We start from the raw sequence: 22,613 nt of genomic DNA, 5'->3' as shown, positions 1-22,613 counted from the left end.
TCGCAGTTCGATTCCCAGTCAGGGCACATGCCTGGGTTGCGGGCTTGATCCCCAGTCGGGATGTGCAGGAGTCAGCTGATCAATGATGACCTCACCATTGATGTTTCTATCTCTCTCTCCTTCTCCCTTCCTCTCTCTGAAATCAATAAAGTTTTTTGTTTTCTTTGTTTTTAAAAAAAGGGACCCCAGAAAGTTTGCTCACCTTCTTTCTGCCATATGAAGATATGAGAAGTTGGAAGTCTGCAATTCAGAAGAGAGCCCTCACCAGAACTCAATGGTGCTGGCACCCTGATCTTGGACTTCCACCCTCCAGAAATGTGAGAAATATATTTCATTGTTAATAAGCCACCCAATCTCTGGCACTTTGTTATAGCAGCTTGAACTGACTAAGACATCTATTTATCCTTGTTTGGTTTATAACTCATTGTCAGAACATACACGAAAAAGCAGGGATCCCATGCTGTTGGGATACCCTCATCATGGCCGGTCACTCACTTGGGATATGGTAACAGTCTTTGAAGTTTTCTTTGATGTGTCCACTCCTCTGTGTGCAAGCGAAACGTGTTCCTCTTTATCTTCTTCGGGACTTGGGGAGTCAAAGATATCAGGGCTTGAAAGGGAAGACTGGATAAAGCCAAAAGAAAATGATTTTGTCAGAATTACACCGTAGCTGACATAGCTTTTGTTAACACAATGCTGTATGATTTTCAAAGTACTTGGCACTTGTATTTTGTTTGTCTCCTCATTATCTCCCCATGAGGCAGAAAGTGTGCTATTATCTGTGCACTAGAGATAGTAGGAGAACTGGGACTAAGAAGCAAGATTTCCTACACCGGGGATCATCCTATGGGATCTTTCAACTGATGCCCATTGGTCATTTCATCCATACAAACATCCATCATCCAACTTTTCCTGTTCCCTCATCCTTTGGAGCTTCCCTCCTTTCTGGAAATATTTGCTACCATGTGCCAAGCACTGAGCTTGGTAGTGAACTTAATGGTGACATGCCAGACACTGTCCCTGCTCTCACAGGGCTCATAATCCAGTGGGGAAGGACACACAGGTTGAGAAGAGGCTGCCTGTAACCTGCCTCTCCTCCATTCTTTCCTGATCCTTTTCCAGGACCACTAAATCAGCATAGTGAAGTGCCTAAAATGACTTTTCTAAAAGTAAAGTGTTTCCAAAGGCAAGGGTTCACCAGGCCTGTGGACCAGTAACCAAAGTTTCTATAGCCCCAGAGCACAGCCTTCTTGCCAGCACAGCAAGCTCACACCTAATTGGTACCTGCTGCTAAATCTCTGCCCTCATTGCTATGGACAATCAACATTCATTTTGGATTCTATATTTGCTAAGGTATACTTACAGAATGGCAGCATCTTTTGGTAAAATATGGGGATAACACTCCTACCCTTTCTGCCTCATTGTGAAGATCAAAAAGATGGATGAATGTGAACCAATTCACTGGAATTTGCTTGGTCATAAATGATTACTATGCTAGAATTTTCCTAGTTTAGGACAAAAACAAATGAAAATAAGAGTTCCCATGGCAAGGAATCTTTTTAAACGGAGACTCTTCTAAAAATCGCTTTGGGTGAGCTCATATTCAGCCTCACTCCTATGCTTTCTACCCCTATAGTATGGAAATAGTCCTATATAGAATCCCTAGTTGGTGCCATTATAGAAAAATCCCTCCTATAAATACTGTTTGTTTCTTCCATGTAGCTACTTACTAAGGCAGAAACCTAATACATTTAAGAAATTTGTAAACAAAGTTTTAAATTAAAAGGTCTTGTTTGTTAATCTTTATTTAATCTGAAAATCCAATTACTTAGAATAACATCCCCTCAACCAAGCTTTCTTAGTAATCTAAGCTTAACTGCTTAACTACCTTGCATTGTCTGAATCCTTTCATTTTGAGATTTTATTCAAAAAGCAAATCCTTCTTCATAACCTATGGTTCACCACCTGCCAATCAAAACTTGCTCTTTGAATTCTATAAAGATAAATAGCTCAAACTACAGTGAGAGGCCCCAGCCTGGGGAGTCATAATTGGTGCATTTCCTCAGTCATTCCCTCCAATGGCCTTTTAGAAATATGTCCAGGTCTACTAATCCCATTTTGCTATGAAAAACCTACAGGTGCTAACTGGAAGAAAACTAAACATGAATTCAATGTACATATCCATATGGCCATGGATAGCAGTGAATGGAAGAGGGTATAGTAATTCTACTTCTTTAAAGCACAAATGTACCCTATTGTTTTAAGTCCACAAATAAAGTTGTTCCATATAAATGCCAAACTTTGATTCATAGTGCCATAAGCTTCCTGTGGGGAGGGACTGTGTACATCTCATTCCCAGTTGCAGTCTTGTATCTGGCACAAAGCTGAGCCCATAGTAGACAGATACCTACAAATATTTGTTGAATGAGTGAATCAACAAATGTGTAGTCTAAAAGCAGAGCAAATATGAGCTGCCTTTACCTGGTTCCCCCAAATATATACAAATTCCCAGACAAAGGGATGTATGGATGAAGGGTGGGGTGGTAGATGGTAATTTACATTTCTCTGTATTTAATTCTGGATGCCTCAAGGACCTCTAGATCTTGAAAAGTTGGGAAGAATTTGGAGAGAAACCAAAAATGATGAAGAATTTATGGAGAAGATGTGGGAGGTAGGATTAGAAATTTAAATACAGAGATACCAAGAAGAATTAAATAGCTTCTGTGTCTATGAGATGTGTTACAGGGGGTGTGGGTAGGTGACAGGGAAAGGAGAAAGAAGGTGGTACTGACATAGTACTCTATATAAGAAGGAAAAAGTAAGCCACTTTTTCAAGTCTTTCTTCACAAAAAGCTTCAATACATAGTTAGGTTTGTTTCATACAAGAGGGAAAAAGAACAACTCAAACCACACTTCCAGACTCAGAAGAGAAGAGAGAAGAGGTTCAAAGGAAGTGGCATTCTTTTTCTTCTAAACAATGACTGCTTAGAAATCATCATTTCTTCTAAATGATGATCAGTGATGAGGTGAAAGTAGAAAGTGTCCTGGGAAACTTGCAAAAGGTTAATTTCTTGGTGTATCTGGATGAAGGTCATAAGACCATAGACCTGCATTCGTAGAAAGGGCAAGGCAATGTGATATATAGAGATAAATAGACAGAGAGAGATAAAGATAGACAGACACATATGTACTGCTTGCAGAAGCATCAAGATTTTTCTACAGTGACATTCACGTTAGTGTTTATAATGAAGAATTGGAAACAACATAAATGTTCAATGATAGTGCACTGGCTAGATAAACTATCATCTATTCACAAGTTAGAACACCAGGAAGCCATTAAATGCAATTTTATGAAAGAATGTGTAATGATTGGGGAGAAAGGTGCACAATATAAGGGGGGGAAGCAAGTTCCAAACAATGCATACTAAGTGATCCCATTTTTGAATAAACAATTTTATAGACACAAATAGAATTTTAAATAAAAGCTAAGGATACAGCAAGAGGGTGACAGTTTTTAGCTCTGGGGAGCAGGGTCACAGGTAACTTCCTTTATGCATTTCATTGTTTAAAGTTGATACCATAGTGTGTTACAGGTTTCCAATAAGAAAAGAAGTTATTAAAAACACACACACACACACACACACACACACACAATTCTGTGGGTTATGCAGAGGGTTCTGACTGCACTCTCCAACATGACCAGGTACCTCATATGTTTAAAACAATCTCTGAAAGGTCTGTGTGGGAGAAAAAGGCTTTTCACTGCCAAGCACTGCATAGTGGTAGAGCTTTCTTTAATAGTTTTGTTTATAGACCGAACCAGCCTTGTTCTCCTTTCCTACCATAAAACATGATATTTTTTCCTTACCAATTTCATTTCAGGTTCAAACAAGAATCAGTCTGGAAGGAGAGAGAAGGAAAGTGGGAACAAGAAGTGCCCACCTGGCTGGCAGGCCCACAAAGAATAAACAGAAATACTGCTTGATTCCAGAGGACTCTCAAATCACTTTTGATCAGTAGTGTATCTCATGACCTCCTTCTCCTACTTGTTCTCAACACAGCCACTTACTTGCATTAGAGTCCTTAATGCTTACATTAATGCTTAACATTAGAGCTCAAATGTTTCCTGCATTTGAGCTGTGGAGAATTGAGGAGACACTTACCGATGTGAGGGACTGAGACGGAGGCCGTCTCCCTGTGGCTTTTGGTCTGCTTGTGGTTGGGTGACTGAGTTTCTCAGTAGATGATACCACGGAGTCAAAACCTTCTAGGTCTAAAACAAAAGTAAAACAGATTTCTAAGAGCAACAATAGGACTGAGGGAAGGTTCTTATAACATTCCAGAAAGCGCCTCTTTTCCTTAACAATCATCCTTGATGCCTGGATTACATTTCATCATTTATGAAAGCTATTTACATCCTTTGGTCATCCAATAAACATGACTCAAACAGAATGAAGAATTATCGCTACCTCAGTTTAACAAGCTAACATGGAGGAGAGAGAAAGATGATTTTTCTTCCCCTCTTCCATACCTGTATTCATAAATCTTGAAAAGCTACAGAAAGAGGAGAAAAGTAGGAATCCTCTTTTTCCCCACAAATTCAAGTTCATTTTGGTAGATAAAACATTCTTGCAGCCTCACCACAAAAAGTAGTTATCATGAGGTACAACATCCTCGGACAAGTGAATGCAGGCTGTTGATTCCAAAAGACAAAAGGGGGCAGGCTCCTCATTTGGTTACGCCACATACTTTGGCCATCAGCTCTCACCCTAACATTACACCATAAACTCCCTGGAGGTGGAAAGTAAGCTTCTACTTCTCCAGATAACGCACAGAGTCTGGCACCATTCTCTTTCCAGAGTCATCACTCAATGAAGGCATCATCTTCTTTGGTCATCAGTATGCTCATTCATTCACTCTATTATGATTGAGCAACTACTCTGTGCCACACACACACACAGCTCAATACCAAGGCTACACCAGTAAGTATGGTAGATATGAGACTGCACTCAGAGATCTCATATCTCTGTAACTAATAACTCAGATGAGTGTAGAATCATTCAGTCAGACCATTACTGTACCTGGCATGTGACCAGGAGGAAGGTCTTTGCCTTGATTTTGCCACCCTCTTCAACAAATGATTAGGCCAAACCATTACCTGGATCTACAGAGTTTGGGGGATTTACAAATGAAGTGTAGATATGTATGTGATGCACAAAAGAAAGGCTGGCAGAAAGGGGCCAACTCTGAGACCAATTATTGCTTGTGACTGGGGCAACACCACCTCTTCCCAACAAGAGTACTGTGCTTTATAGGCTATGCCAGGTACTGCCTTCCCCAACCATTCCCCATTCTCCCTTTAACACAGCCTCAGTTTTGTTTCAGGACAATGTGCCAAGCCCCTGGGCCGAACCATGTTTGGTCTAAGTCAATCCTGCTTCTCTTTGCCTGTGATTGGCCTGGAGGTGGCCATGTAGCCCAATTTGGGTCACTGAGAAATAAAGGGAGGTTTACTGAGAGCCTCTGAGAAAGACATTACCTCTGGCTAGAGAATACCAAGTGAGTGGAAGGCCATTTGTGTTGCTGCCTGTTTTCTTTCCTGCTTGGGATGCTGTTGTGAATAGGATGTCTAGAGCTGTGGCAGCCATCTTATGACTATGAGAAGAGGCATTGCCAATGCTCTTGTAGATCGTCAGGATGGCAGAGCAGAAAAATGGAAAGATCTTGGGTGACCAACAAGCCCAATGAGCCACCTACCAACCCTGGAATAATCTAGTTCCCAGACTTCTTGCCATATGAAATTAATAACCCTCTGTTATTTTAGCCAATTTTAATCAGATATATTCTTTATTTGCAGCTGAAAGCATCCTAACCCATTACTGCAAATTTACTGGCTCAGGAGAGAAAATATAAAAATTATGTGCATTTTTCCCTCCTCATTTTGGGGAGAGCTCTTTTGCTGATGGTTATGATAAGTGGTTTGGCAGTGTGATGGCTCTATTCTATTAATGAGCAGGTGTTGTGTGCAAATTATTTACTTTAGTGGAACATGCAAAGCCAAGCACAAGTCACTGATCAGGACAAACCATTACATTACACCTGGGATTATATGAAGTGACTTTATTCTAGCACCTAGTGAATGAGTAGTCAATGAACTCATTTTATTAGGGCAATGCAAGTATAACCAAAGGCTAACTATCTGCAAAGACAGCAGAAAGAAAAATATCAGTGGTGCTCAGAGGCCAAAGGGGGTGCCAATCAGCACTCAGCACCAGAGAGAGGCTCCTAAAGGGCTCCACCTCGTAAGCCTGCTCAGCAGGGCTCAGGGATGGGCTAAGACCTCCACTGCTAGGTGGGCCTCTCCAGAGCCAGTTCACTGCCCTGATGCTCTCAGGAGTGTTCCCTTTAAGAAAATCTTATTTTCCTAAAAGTTCCCCTCTTGATCACACCTGAGGACTAACCTCTACTAACTCCATATTGTCTGGAAAGGAAATTCCCCATTACACACTTGGATTGATGCAAAAAGCCACCATCTGACATTAACATCCTCCCAATTAATTTTTTTAATGTCACTTTTTCTCTGATTACAAAAGTAATATATGCTCAATGTATAATTTAAAAAAAACACATAAAGTCAATTATAATCTTACCACACTGGGACAACCACTATTAGTATTTCTGTATATTACCCTCCAGGCTTTTTCTATAAATAGTGTAGTTCACACTATACATAGCATTGCATTCTGTTTCTTTCATTAACATAACATGCCACAACTCTAAAAAACTGTTCATAAATATTTTGATTGTTGTATAATCTACTGCATTGCAATTTATGTTTTATTGACTCAATTCCCTATTATTGGATAATTTGTTTCCATATCATTCCCCCGTGTTTTTTTGTTTGTTTGTTTTTTTATTATAGAAAAGTGCCCACCAATATCCTTGCTTGTACTCTGCATACAAGCTGGTTCTCTATGCAGCTCCCAAACAGGGGATAGAGAATAAGGCCCAGGACAGGGAGGTTTGCTCGGGGAACGGGGCTGGTTGTGAAGGACAGGGGACACAAAGGTGGCAGAGGAAGCTTGGGGAAAGGAGAAGGGACACAAAACTTAGGAGCAGATGCTGAGCAGGCAGCCAGGGAGGAGGTGAAGGAGAGGGCCTGAATGGTTCCAGCAAACAAGGTGCTACTGAGGGCCTTGGCTGTGTGCTACCAGGGGCTGAGAGGGACCACCTATATCTTGGCTCTGTCTAGGAAATGGAAGCATGCTCTGGAGGCAAAACTTGAGCAGAGTGAAGCCACTACAGAACAATTAAAGGCTAAGTCACTCTGGTTCTCCACCTTGGCTGTACAGCGAAACCACCTGGACAACTCAAAAGACTCAGGCCTGGACCCCACCCAGGGGATTGACTGAATTCATCTGGAGTGCAGGCTGGGCATGGGGAGGTTTTCAATCTCCCCAGGTGATATGAGCAAGCAGCCAAGTAAAAAATCACTGCTCTAGCAGTGGCTGGAGCTGATGGGAGCAGGGGATAAGGACTTGACCAAGCAGAAGTGAGGAGAGGGAGCTGAGGTTGGGGCCACCAAGTGAGCGACAGGGTGTTCCATGGCCCCGTGAGTAGACAGGCTACAGGGTGGGCGAATTGTCAGGAGTAAGACTCAATACTGGGCTGGGAAGTGCTGACCAGGTGGGGGGTGGGGCAACAGAGGTGCCAGAGCAGCCGATCAAAGTGGTGACTGAAGGCTTGGATGATTGGTGACAGGTCAGAAACACTGCAGCTGGAGTGAGAAGGAGGCTGGTGAGGTTACCCAACATACAGTGAGGAGGGAGAGGGGTGGAGGGAGCAGGTGGAATGGCCCCAGATCCTTTTGGGATGGACTCGGTACATGCACTAGTATTCAGGGACAGACAAGTTCATGGCCAGGAAACATCTGCCAGACTCCATTTGCTCCCCACCCACCCTCCTGAAATCATTAAGTCCCCCTGGGAGTTGAGGGTTTGATGGCGTGTGAGATGGTGGTCTGTCATAAATCACACTTTCACAATGACTCAGAGTTGGGTATCTGTTTCCCACACTTAGACTGTGAGCCCCACGAGGACAGAAACTCATCTTTGAGCTCTTGATGTCCAGCACATTCCTGGTGAAAACATGCTTAATATTCTGCAAATGAAGGAACAAGTGCACAACTGAACATGCCAATGAATGAATAAACTAAGCTCAAGATAAACACTCTGATTCCAGGAGTGCAGCTTATAGAGGTGACTGCTAGTGGGACCTGAAGCAGCAGCTTCAGGGGGGAAGGCAGCATTCTGTGCCACAGCTGCAGGGCAAGCTTGGCTGGACCATTTCATTTTACTGGCTGAAGTCTGCACTAAAAAGACCCGCACACGCTGAAGCCTGGCTATACTCAGCCAACGTCTTCACGACAGATGGCCAAAAAGACTGCCTCATCTGTCACTCAAGAGGATCAGAGTCCTGCACGGGGAGCGGCTCTTCACTTCATGCATATTCAGCTACGTTGAACTTTCTTCAGTTTGAGCTTATAAAAAGCACTTTTTGGAAACAACAACAATACCAAACTGTCAGAAAGAAAAAGACACACCAAGTAGGAGGTCACTTGCTGAAAAAAGGAACCTCAGACCCTGAACTGCAATGCTCTTCTGCTTTCTGACAGTGAAGAGGGAAACTCTTCAGTACTATAACCTAACTTCTCGGTGGCACAGAGCACGCTCTCATGACTGTGACCATAGTAGCTGAGATTAAGGCAGAATTTCCATGACTAACCAATTGTGGTGCGAAGAAAATGTCCCAGTTTTCATGGTGGTTTTGAAATGAATCAGGCTGAAATCTGATATGAGCTTTCTCAGCCTGGCTGGAAATTTTTCCTCTTAATCAAAAAAATAGATTTAATGCCCATAAGTCAATCCAAAACTATTGAACTGGCAAATGAGATGGTGGGTATTTTTTTTTAAGTCAGTTTCATAAGGATGAGAGGTTCTTGGCTTTTGTGATACTTGGAAGACAAGCCCTGTGCAGACATATGGGGATAATTCCTGTTGGATACAGTTGGCTTGGAAAGGCCTCTGACTCTTCATGCCACATGGAATTGCCCATTTTCCATGAATTTCAGTCACACCCTATTTAGTTCAATTAGAAAATGTGGACTCATTTTCCACAGATGGGAGGGATGATACCAGTGACCACAGGTGACCTAAAATACAGAGGAGAAATAGTCAAAAGTCTGAGACAAGCCAGCTGTCACCAAAGGAACTATTTGCAAGCTCTTAAATGGCTGTTTATTCATTGTGGCTCACTGCTCTGGATTTGAGAAAGAACCCTGGAATGGAAGTTTCCTTCAGTTGAAGCCTGGCAACATCACTGCCTCCCAGTATCTCTGGAAGCCACCCCTGCTCCTGCATGCTCCTGTCAAGGATCACTAAAGTGTTGAAACCTCTCACCTGGAACGGCTGTAATAGATTTTTCACTCTAAGCCCCATGCCACTCCACAGGCTGCCGCCAGAGATGTTAAAGTGCAGATCTGAGTATGTCCCTTCACTGCTTGAAGTTCTTCCCAAGTTCCCATGAAACCCCAGTGCCTTAGCAGAGCCTGTGCCTGCCTCTCTCTCTATCCCTCAGGTGATTTCCTCCCCTCCCCTTTCCTCCCTTCCCCTGGGGCCATCAAGGCTTGGCTCAGGCAACTGGGACCTTTTCCAAGAAACCAGATTGCATCCTAAAGTCTGACTTGGGTGCTCCCCTAGTCACCCATCACTCCAATCTTGGCATTTAGCACCCTGAACTGACATTCCTTGTTGACTTATCTATCTCCCACATGAGTCAGGCAAGACACTGTGGCTGTTATTTCTGTTTGTCCCACCTAACATCATTCCTGGCTTGAGGTGAGTATTCAATAAGTGATCATCGAATAAATTAACAAACAACCTTTCTGGGCTTCAGTTTTCCACCAGAAAAAAAAAAAAAGAGAGAGAATTATCTGAGCTATCAGCTTTGGAGGGTTATTCTTTTATAAATTAGAGATTATGTGAAAACTCTTTCAAATCACACAGGCACAATTTTGTTTTCATACACTATTGATGGAGTTGTGGGATTTGGAGACAGAGATCTAAGAGTAAGGCTAAACCTTAATTTAAAAAACACACCTTTTTAAAATGAAAAACACACCTTTTTAAAAATTAAGATTTAACATGCGAAAACCCTAAACCCACATGGTTGCAGGGAGGAAATCTCACCCTGCACGTAAATCATGTGACTAGTGTGGAACATCTGTGCAGACTACAAAGATGGGCCCATAATTAGGGGTCAAATGAACACCTGTGGTAGCTGACTCACCAACCGAAAAATTCTCATTTGAGCACTGATCAGTTTCTGCAGGAAAATAAGCCCTCCAAAATGTGTAAGGATATAGTAGATTAACTGTTGTGTTTTCATTTATAATCCAGGTGTGACTTTTGCAAGACACAAATGCTGAGGGTAAACAGGTTGGAGCTACTGTTCAGCCACCCTACTACTCTACGCTTCACACAAGCGTTCTCATGCAACCCTCCCTAAACCCATGCTCTGTAGGTGCTTCTCTATTCCATAAAAGAAGAGAGGGAAGGTCAGAGGTTAGACTATTTGCTCAAGGTCACAACCAGAAAGTGACAGGGCTCACATTCCAATTCATGTCCGTGGAATTCTTTCCACTACAGAGCATTGGACAGACAGCAGGAACACTTGACCTTACTTCTCATTCAACCAACAGTGAATTCTGAGACTTGTTTCTATATCAAACACAAGAACTGTATGCTCTGATAACAAATTGCCTTTTCCTATTTTATTCAAATGTGTTTCAAAAGGTCAGAAAAAGAGGCTGGCTTCTTTAAGGAAATCTGGCAAAAAATGGAAGGAGTTGGACAAGTTAACTGAGAATGTCTGGCTATTCAGCACAAAGTTATGTTTACATGGAAACTTAAAGCACTGGGATTTCATGGGAACTTGGGAAGAACTTCGAGCAGCAAAGGGACATACTCAGATCTGCACTTTAACATCCCTGGTGGCAGCCTGTGGAGTGGTATGGGGCTTAGAGTGAGAAATCTATTACAAGAATAAGAGAGAGAGATTAGGGGTTTATTTACTCATCCATTTAATCAAACATTTATTAAGTATTATTGCATGCCCGCATAGTGATAATTTTGAGAATAAAAGTAATCACTCTTAATCAGCGCTTTCCATTAAAACTTGGCTGTGATGATAGGAACCTGCTATATCTATACTATCCAATATGGTAACCACTTGCCCCATGTGGCTAATGAGTGCATGGACTATAGCCAAATGTTGTTATTTAAATTAAATTAGATTAAATTTAAATGGTCACTTGTGGCTAGTGATAACAAAGATCACAACCCAGCATCATGGTATTTCTTCCCATTCATGCTCAGTCCATTCACTGAAGGCATATGTACTGAGCAAGAACTATGAGCCAGTCTCTGGGCTAGGCATGGGGGGATATAGGGATGGACAAAGTAGCCATGGTCCCTGCCCCGTGCAACTTTGAGCCCCTGAGAGAGACAAACACACACATGCACATATATATAATTACAAACTCTGCTAGCTACTATGACAGAAAGGTAAAAAAATTAAATTAGCAATGATAGCATGGGGACCAAATTTAAATCAGGGGAATGGGGCATGCATCTTACTGAAGTCTAGCACTGAGGAGAGGTAAAGTGCTTCACGTGGATCGATAATAAGCCACGTTAAGTGCGAGAAAGCAACTTTTCACATTTTCATGCCTTTAAAAACTGCTCACCATAGACCCAAAGTTTCCTATGCAAAAAGATTTAATAATGTATTTCTTTTATAGGAAATAGTAGCTATGCTATTATTCACAGGAACATAAATTGCACAACTGTTTTTGAGATGCCACTTGGCAGTACCTATTGCCAAAGGTAAATGTGTACACCTTCAGATATTACACTTCTATAAACACTTCTAGAAATGTTTATATAAGTGTAGAACGATATATTTATGAGGCCAGTGGCCTTCAGACTCTTTTGCCAGTGTTCCTTCTAAAATAATTTTGAAAACCCATGTACATCTTAAGTTGACATCTAAAATTTTGTATAGCTTTTATTCACAGAGGACATAATTTGCTATAATCTAAATATTGATTTTTAAAACATAACTATATTGCTTGTCTAAATACATTCAATATGTATTTGAATACCACAGTAATGTAACAACAACCATAATCTATTTAAAAAGATCATGAATAAGCTTTTCTTTAGAAGTTGGAAATTCTGCAGCATTCCTTTCCCCTCCTTGAATTCATATTCCATCATACTTCCACTGCTGAATTTTAGTCTAATTTAATATATTTTTGGCCTTTGTTAATTATCATCTTTTATGCTATAAATGCATATAAATGGAAGTTTATGATTTTGTTTCCTAAAATCACAACACTCTAAATGTAGAAATTCTTCTTCTTCTGGACTGAGTTATCACTATAATTATTAGCAGTACCCAAATGATCAAAACATGTATACACATATACCACACATTTTGATAATAATTTATAAGCATAAAAAAGTAGAATTTTATTGGGTTCCCCCCAGATATCTCATGCATATTGGATGATTATTACTTAGCACAAAAATGACATCGTTTGGTATCAATTCTATTCCTATTTTTCATTTTATAGTTGTTAGTGCTAAGAAACTTTGTTCACATAAATAGAATTAGATGGAAATGTAAAGAATTTTATCACAGTCACTCAATTCTTTAAACTCCTTTTGAGTTATATACCAAAACTCAGACAGTAGTCTAACATCATCAAGAACTATTTTTAACAATTTATGAACGAACAACTCAGTACAGACTTTCTTCAATTTTGCTAGAAGCAAAGAATTAGAAACCAACCAACTTGTAAATGGATTTTTGTCCAGTTGATAGAGTCACTCAGTTTCTTAATTCCAACACCAATCTTAGAGCTGTCTCTTCGTTTGCACCAGGGGTTTTTATACCCCTGGCTCAGGCAAGAGATTGGCTGTGCCATATAAAGTAGGAGAGGACAATTGGGAAAGGGGAGTAGGAAAAGGAGAAGCAGCATGCACCAGGGCTCTCAGGAGATAAGTTTGAAGAAAGAGCACATAAGAAGAGCACTATTAGTAGCCTGAGAAGTTTCCATGTCCCCCCAAGGTACAGGTAGCCCCATTTGCAGATCCCTATCCTAGGCTGCTCTTTGCAGCATTCCTTCTAAAGAACTGATTATGGTAGACTCATACAATGGAATATTATGTAGCCTTTAAAAGTATAAGGTTGATCTACGTGACTTATGTGGAAAGATGTTAAGCATATATTATTTAGTACAAAAACAATGATGGATCAGAATCGTATGTATAACAGGATCACATTTTAAAAAACCATACATACATCCAATCATAGAAAGATTTCTAAAAGTATGTGTAACAGTGATTATCTCAGGGAGAGACTGAGATACCAGGGGCTATACTTTCTAACTTCCTGTGTCCTTTTATTTTTTAAAGTAAGCACCTATTCCCTTTGTAATTGGGGGAGCAGGAGAAGCTCTTTAAAATAAAGACACAACTGAATAGGCTGTGTATGAAATGACTGATTTTAGACACAACTATCAAAATCTTAGTCAGCTGATTTATGCTATTTGTTCAAGAACTCTCCTGATTTCCAATAACAGTAGTCATGGTAAGAATGAAGGGTGATGCCTGGTGCTTCTCTCCATCTGAGCTGCAGCTATACCAACTACCAAAGAAAGTGCCTGTTTTGTATCAGCCACATCACATCATTATGTCTCAATTTTACAACAACCCTCGAAGGTAGGTGGGCATTATTAACCCTGTCATACAGAAGAGGAAAGTGGATTTCAGAGTCACTCATCCTAGAATTTGCAGAGCTCAGATTCAAATCCAAGTGTGCCTAAAAACCATAGTTTACCCAGTACACCGCACCTTTTCCTCGGTGACCCTTTGGGATTATCTTGCCGCTCTATAAGGGTTTGCTCTAGGAACTCAAATTTATTCAGGATGGCAAACATCCTACCTTTTTACATTTCTCTGTAAGAATTTGGGTGAAAAAAAATCATAAAGAGTTTTTTTAAATGTGAATGAATAATTTTAAAACTTTATAAAATTTATACCATAACTATTATATCCATAATTGTTAATAACTTAGACTTGCATTTGGCCAGCAAATCTTTTATAGGCAAATATCTTTAGATAAAAGAAAGCCTAGATGAGACCTTAGAACGGGCTAAATGATCAATTCTAGGTTAAAGGAACTAACAGAACTAAAGGAATTGAGGTAAAGAGACAAATAAAAGAATAAACTATTTCATTTTAAAGAGGATTCAGAGGTTGCCAAAAGAGCAGTTTTCTCAATGTCCAGACTACTCAGCTAAAGAAAACAGGGAACATCTGTAATACTTTCAACAATAAAGAAAAAATATAGATAGATAGATAGATAGATAGATAGATAGATAGATAGATAGATAGATAGATAGATAGATGATAGATAGATAGAAAACCCAGGTTATGTGGATCAAGAGTAGTAGACATTTAAAAATAAAAATAAAAAAGAAACAGAGTCAGAGAAACAAGGATTCCAGGTTGACCTGGGGCCCTCTGATCATTTTATCCAAGCCCCTGGTTTAAAGATGAAAAACCAAAATTGAAAGACATACGAGGCCAGGCTCAATGGTGTGCTACAGCGGGATATGCAACCAGGCTGAAGGCCAGTTTCCTTTTAGGGAGCAAGTCACACAGAGCATTCATTCCATCTTAGTCAACAGCACTCTACTTAGACAGAGGAGGAACAATCTGACACAAAAAATTTTAATGTGCGTTTGAAACAACAACATCCTAATGTCCAGAATTACATGGAAGCCCAAATTTATGCTGAGTACAAAACCTGAGGAGGAGATGCCACCTGTCTGAAGCCCAGTGTCCTGTTCACCACACCAGGAGGGACCAGCGCCTCCTGAACTGCTAGAAGGGCTGGTGGGTCCCGTACTCCAGCTCTGGAGGAAGCAGAGGACAGAGGTACAAAGTATTTAAAGTGTCCTTAAAAATCTGACATTCCATGAGTGACTTTTTAAAAAATCACAAGCAACTGTATCACTATAAAAAAAATTAATCTACTAATTGTACATTTCTGGGCAGTACGTTTTTGCCAGAGCTTCAACACCCACCTCTCTCTGGGGCCTTTTGTGTACCCTCCCCCAACATTTCTCTTCTCTCCCCACCTTCATCTCTGCAGACAAGTGCCTGACCTGTGGTTTTCAAACACCATCTCAAGAACTGGTATGCATGCATCCAAGATAAAGTTGTCGCTGGTCATGAAGAGAAAAAGAAGGCCACCATTGTGAGTCTCCCAGTAAGCTAAATGTGTTCAATTTTAAAAACTTGGAGATTATATCCCTTCTACCAGGTGATGGCATTCGTTTTTAAAAACGTGCTTAATTAGTGAAATAAAAATCAGCCCTCCATCACATTAAAAGCCTATTTTGGTTGGTAGATGAGTCTGTGAAATTCCAAAGATTATGAACAACCTCTGGGAGAGGTGACTCAGGCCTAGGGAGGCAGAGAGCGTCACCATAGGTCACATCGAAGCTAAATAAAGAGGCTTCTTCTGGCTCTAAATCCGGGCTCCCTGTTTCCTTACACCTCATCCTTAGCTTGTCACCACCAGATCTAATAACCTTCTAATGGGTCTCACCAACCTCACTCCTCAAGTGCTCATCACTTTTCTTATTTAATGAATCAAAGGTAGCAAGAGGCTGAGAAGTCCAAGGTCTTTAGGCCACGCCTTAATAAGAGTCTATGGCTAGAGAAAGGGTTTGATAACTCAGCTTTCCTCCTTAATAAAGTAGAGTTTGTCTATAATGCTTTTAGTCTGACAAAGGGGGACCTGAGCATGGTTTTCTGGCAGGTGGTATATCCCCCTGGATATTTACAATTGAAATGGAAGCCATAACTGTGCCCTGCCAATCTGTGAGCCACCGGCAGGGGGCGGAGGGGACACTGCAGGCCAAATAAATGCCATGTGGAATCAGAGCTGAACATCACCTGTTCTCTTCTTGCCTCCACATTCATTCCCAGCTCAGGGGCCTCAGCTGAGCACACTGCAGATGTAACAAAGATTGCTGTATAAGTCCCTTTCCTGTGCATAGACTACTTTAACTCCTCTGCATTTGTATTCTCAGACCTATAAATGGTCTCAGTACAAAAGCGGAGATGCTCAAGCCACTGGGCTGAAGGAAGAACTCAAGAGCCCTGACCACAGAGAGGCAGGCGATCAAAATCCCAGGGGAGGATATGCTGCCTCTACACACGTGAGCTCCTGGGCTGGACCACAAATGCAAATGACTACTGAGTACTGTGAACCTCTCCAAGCCAAGAACTGTCTGAACTGAGCTCTTTACACACCTGAATGTCCTTCCACTCCTCTCACCTGTCAGTTACTTTTCCTCTGAGCAGGCTGATGGCTGTAGGTGGCTCAGGCATCATGGCACTGTTCACTCTTTGTGTTTTAGAATAATTCACACCCCCAAATGCTCCCATGAAACTATTCAAACTATTCAACATTTGTCACTGTCTCCTCACTTTGATTTGTTTAATCTCCACCTGTGTTTCTATAGTATTCATGAGACTTTTCCTACTGGCACTCTGGATGTTTGTTGCTTTTGTGCTTATTGGATGTGATGGGTGTGGAACCCATCAAAACTAAGTACAAACCCAGCCAACGCAATGGACTGTGACAGGCCAGGAATTCCCTAAGGGGGGGCTAAGTAGGCAGAGGTGAGCACCTCAGTTTTGGTGTGGACCAATGTTTCTGTGAAGGTCTGTTAGTGGACACCCCCAGTTTACATCTGGTATTAGATTCTTGGAAGTAGTGAACACAGGCCTTGCCACCAGCCCATCTCCTCGAGGACTGTGAGATGATCTTGAAACCAGTGCTGACTGACGGCTTGAGCACATTTACTCAGCACAAACCTAGGCTGTAAGCCTTAGGCTGTGAGCCCTAAGAGTCTTAGGTGAGAGGTCAGGAACCAGGGGAGAGGTCCAGGCATAGAACATCTGAGTTAACTGGAGCCAAGACCCACCAATCAGAAGTTCAATCTGTTTCACTTCCTTGGTATAAAGCACTTACTTGACCTTAAGCACAATCTCTTTTGTTCTTTGTCATCATGCTTGAGAAATGCATATTGCTTCACAAATAGTCCTGATAGAAAGTGAAGTCTGATCGTGACTTGTGTCCCTGGATAGGATCCAGAGAGGCATGCGTACACACACACACACACACACACACACACACACACACACACACACACTTCACAGCCTCACCCCCAGACTTGACCCTGACATAACAGAGATCACATCTTCCTCTTCTCTGCATGAGTAATGTCAGTCATGTCCCTGATCCCCAAGGCTGTGTCTGAAGGTCACGGGTAAAGAGACACTGTCTGTAGGAGTGAACCGTAGCCCTTGCATGAAAGTTCTCATGTCAGAGTGGCTAACCCCAAGAGAGCTGAGAGGCACAGCTCACTCACACTCACGGTCAGCCAGCACTCCATCTGGAACACTCCAAATGTCACTCCTGGGGGTTCTTTAAGACAGGCAGGACACAGTATGTTGTCCTATTAAACCCGAGAATTCACTCAACTGACCTGAAATGCTACAAGGCCCAAAGGGAAAATTTAAAATAGAAAACAGGGACAGAAACCAACAGCTCAAAGCCAGGGATCTAAGTCTTCACCCCCGAATCTGTCCGAGAATCTGAAGAAATGATTTCTTACGGTAAAAGGCAGAAATGTCAAAATAAGTTAAGAATTCAATCACTTGTTTATAGAGATTTGATGTCATAACAAAAATTTTGTGGTAAAAGTCACTATTAAATGGCTTCATATATGTCTTGAAAAGCACAAAGTTATAATATAGCATTAATTAAATGTCATGTTTGTTGCCCTTTTATTTAATACTCATTTAAACACTATATTAAATCTTGGAAGAGTATCTAATCCCAAATATAAAAATATTTCCATGTGAATATCAGATTGAAATAATATCACTTTTTTTCTAGAGCAAGTAACTTGTCATAAGCCTGAGGAAGAACGCTCTCTCAAAGGTCATGAAGATTTTCTTGGCCGATGTTTAATTACCTCAAATATATTTACATTTTTGTATATAAAGTCATCCAGTTTCAAAAAGCTTTGACACCACTTTCCAATTGTGTGTTTTATAGGATCCTCAGGAAATGAGATGGGCCACTTCAGGACCACAAGTCTGCACTTGAGGGGACACTGTCCTCAGCCCTGCAGATCCCAGTTCACCATCAGATTCTTGACACTGGCCAGGCTTTCTCAACCTTGGTGCTATTGACATTTAGGGCCAGATCAGTCTTTGCTGTTGGGCTGTCCTGTGCACTGTAGCATGCTTAGCAGTGTCCTTGGTCTCCACCCACTAGATATCAGTAGCACCCCCCCCCATGTTGTAACAACCAGAAATGTCTCCAGGCATCATCAAACGTCCCCTGGGGAGAGTGGTTGAGAACCCCTGATGTAGACCAACCTCATGCACTGAAATATCTGGACCCATGGGTTGGGGAGACCTGGGTTCAAATCCAACTCTGCTACTCACTAGCCAGTTAACCTTGCCTAAATTACCTGGCTTTCTTTATCCCCTGTCCCTTCCCTATAAAAATTAGTCATTCTACCTCCTTTACAGGGCTGGCGATGATGAGAAATACACAAAAGATTCAAGATACATAGGTGGCGTTCCAGTTACTGTTAGTTCCTTCTTTCCTTCCCTTTGCTCACTCGGGCTGCTATTATTTCACTCACTATAATAACCTCAGGATGATGGTGGAAGGCAGATGAAGAAAGGGAACATGTGCTCGTAATTGTATTGGATGAAGTTCTCACACTAGGATATTACACACCCAGCTACATTCTTCAGAAGCAACTATCTGCAAGTTGTACCTGAAAGAGGAGGTAGGACGATAAAGACATGTTCTACTTACAAATATTCTTAGAAAACACTCCTAAGCCTTCCAAACATTTTGTGAATATTCTATAACCAGAGCTGTAATCATACTTATCAATGTCCAGCTGGGCCTCAACTTAAGAAAACTTTGTAGCCCTGGCAGGGTAGCTCAGTTGGTTAGAGTATTAACCTGATACACGAAGGTTGTGGTTAGATCCCCAGTCAGGGCACATACAAGAATCAACCAGTGAACGCATAAATAAGTAGAACAAAAAATTGATGTTTCCCTCTCTCTCTCTCTCTAAAACCAATTTTAAAAAATCTTTGTAAAATAATATCTTTATTTAACACCTTAAGGGAACTTATTTGTATTACAAAAGGATTCTTCCACAAACTTTGTGTAGAGAGCTTTCTTAATACATCTAAAACATAATGCTATTTATAAAAGACTAGTGTACAGAGGACTCAGAAACACCAATATAATGGCTATTAGTCTAAATAAGCACAACTATTTTATAAAGCTGGGCAAAGGGGCCCTTCTGACCCCACACTTATAAATTAGTTGTGTGTATATCTTTTTTGACATTGAGACCTCAAAGTGAGTCTCAATGAGAATTACAATCAGCTCTTTTTTCCTTTTTAACAGCTTTATTGAGGTATAATTTATATACCATATAGTTCACCCATTTTAAAAATACAACTTGGTCATTTTTAGTAAATTTACAGAATTGTGCAACCACCACCACAATCCAGTTTTAGAACCTTTCCAGCACCCCAAATCAATTAGCTCTTAATAGCATTCTCAGGGTGTAGAAAAGTGCTTTTGCATTTCCTGGTCCAAATGAATAGACCTGGAGGCATCTGGGCAAGATTGAGGACAAGTGGAAGTTAGTCTTCAAAGCTTTCAAACCAGGTCTGCATCCTAAGTCCATCGACTTTAAAGCTAATAACACTTGGCCCCAAACTGACTAACAATGCGAAGTGCGGGTCTGTGCATGGGAAGGAGAAGACAGAGGAGAAATCCTCAGCTTCCTCAAGTGAAGAGGGGGTGGTGTCCACGTAAAGAGATGGAAGTAGGAACAGTATGATAAGACTCAAACAGAATGGGAAAAACACACGCAAGTTAAAACAAAGAAGGCAAGCAACCGAAGAGGAATGAAAGGGCTTTTTCTAAGTTAATTAGTTGAAAGTAGATGGCTTAGTTCCCAGGCTGCTTCCCACCTGGAGGCCCACTGCCATGCGCTTTAGAGGGAAAGAAACGGGGAAATCTCCATAGTATTGAAGTGTAACAATAAATCCCGCCATGCCAGGGGAACTGCAATCTATGGCATAATAAAAGTAAATGTTATGGCATTTGACTTCGCGGCCTATAATCTCCCATTCAATCGGAACAGAGAGTCTTCCATCAGCAAGAGAAAACCGGACAATTTAATTTTCACTTCTATTCATGCACACGCCTGTGTTGGAGCTCACCCATGTTTTCTATTATGTTCCTTGAAATATGGCTGCATAGTTTGATACAAACAATATCTCAAACTGACATCAACAACTTAGTTTGGGACCAACTGATTTCATTCTAAATTATCGCAGGCTGACAGATGCTGAAAGCTGCCCACACGAGATCTGAAAAAGCCATGTTCTCTAATTTAATATCTTAATAATTTAAAATTATAGCTTTATTAAGAGGAAACACATTTATTTATAGCTAACACTGATGATTGCGAATGGCTTTCAGGACTGTGTTCTGCTATTCACTGCAGCCCACATTTGGACAGCTTCAATTGTCTGAAGCACTAACAAAACATTCTGGTACAAGTAATTTCCTTCTTGATTCAAAGCAATAAACACATGCCACAAAAGCAGAGATACAAAAGCAGCCCTGAAAAGAGCCAGCCCCTCTGCAATGTCCTATTCTCCTTGAGAGAATTTCTGCATTTGGGCCTAAAGACATTTTGCTTAAAATCCTTTCCTCCCTTGGCCCCTGTGATGTTGCAAGATTTTGCTTTTCCTTTACAGGTGCGTTTTACACAGGGCTTGATCTTCAGCTCTAGGTTCTTTGTTCTCATGGTAAGGATTTTATTTTTCCTGTTGACTTTATCACTTCTATACAAACAACATTAGAAATAAGCCTCTCTATCCTTTTGCAGTCCACCCAGTGATTTTACATAATTTTGGAAGATGAGGAAGTTGATAGAGATTTAGTATTCTTTACAGATCAAAAAGCTGAAGGTCAGGGAGTCTATGCAGTTTATGGAAGGTCACCCAGCCAGGAAGCAGCAGAATCCGTAGCATTCAAATCCAGGTATGCAGAAGCCAGACCTGCATTCTTGTCTCATGGAAGGTCCTAATCTCTATCTGCCATCCCTGCCTACCACCCCGGCCCCAGCCCTCCACCTTCAGCCTGCATCTAGCACTGACATGGGGATGTTTGACCAAAGCTCAAACTCAACATGCTTAAATGAATTCATCATGTCTTCCCCAAACCAGTTCTTCCTCCAGACATGCTTATTTCTACCCAACTCATTTTTCTCCAGCCATGCAACCCTAAAACCTCACAACTAACAAACCATTCTCTCCTCCCCACTCCCAAATCCAATCTGTGGCCTAGCCATAATGCTCTCACTTTGCTGCTTCCATATCTATCTCTTCTTTTACAATCCTTTTGTGAGCACTTTAATTCTGGCTCTCTCTCATTACCTCTCACTGGAACCATCAAATAAACTGACTCCTGACACCCATCTTTCCTTCATCTCATTTGTCCCACAAATCTCCATCAGTGATATTTGAATTTTCAGACCTCATTATATCACTTCAGTGTCAACCATCAATGGGTCCTACTACCTACAGAATCAATTACAAATCCAACCCTCTCAAACTCAAATGAGTCCTGACTTCCACTTCCAGCCCCCTCCCTTCCGCCCCTACCCTCCATGCCAGCACAAACCCTCTATTGAAGCCAGGCTGATCTATGCTCAGCTATCAGCAGTCCCCAAGTGATTTTCCTGCCCATCTCTGCCTCTACTTCCAGATCCAGGTAAGTCTGTGACCCTTCACAGAGCCTGCGCTCACACCCTGGGCGCCAAAGGAGCATCCCCAACTCTGAGCAGCATTACTTTCAACCACTCAGTCATCATTTAGATAGATTGTCAGTGTTACTTCACTTTTCATTTGCTGTGTTAGGGGTCCAAAGAGACCCAAACACCCTGGAAGGCAGGACTGTGTGTGAGCGCCTTGGTAGCCAATCAGCCTTGCATTAAAGTAGTAGGTACTCAAGTATGTAGTGGTTGATTTCATGACTGTCAATCATTGTTTCTCACAATGCAAATAACATATATGTTAAGTTATTACCTTGAAGAATTATAGTTTTTTGGTATTAATGTCTTCTTGACAAAATAAGAACAAACTGAACACACAGTACCTTCACCGACACTGTGCCCACTGGCCACCCTGCCTTGAAATGGGGCCTGAATGCTAAACTGCAGCTGTAGAACCAGAACTTAATCAGGCTCATTCTGATGATTCCTTCTCATTCACAGCCAATCACTGCTCTGTTCTTCCTTGCCCTTTAACCAGGTCAAATGCTATAGCAGGCCAGTGTTTCTA

General features: G+C 41.4%; 1 protein-coding gene across 2 annotated transcripts in view; it reads right to left on the bottom strand.

The window, feature by feature from the left end:
• The window catches only part of SH3KBP1 (SH3 domain containing kinase binding protein 1), a 308,270-nt gene that overhangs the window by 9,549 nt on the left and 276,108 nt on the right, over positions 1 to 22,613 (bottom strand). For both annotated transcript variants that reach the window (XM_087813683.1, XM_016199360.2), the window contains 2 exons: positions 4,164 to 4,273; positions 496 to 624 (listed from right to left, as the gene is read on the bottom strand). In XM_087813683.1, coding sequence (XP_087669809.1) covers positions 496 to 624; positions 4,164 to 4,273 — 239 coding nt within the window. The remainder of the gene's footprint in view (positions 1 to 495; positions 625 to 4,163; positions 4,274 to 22,613) is intronic.

This window comes from Miniopterus natalensis, chromosome X (assembly GCF_054644295.1).
Source record: "Miniopterus natalensis isolate mMinNat1 chromosome X, mMinNat1.hap1, whole genome shotgun sequence".
Lineage (NCBI taxonomy): Eukaryota > Metazoa > Chordata > Mammalia > Chiroptera > Miniopteridae > Miniopterus > Miniopterus natalensis.
Note: the sequence above shows the minus strand (reverse complement) of the source record. Positions and strands in the feature narration are given on the sequence as shown.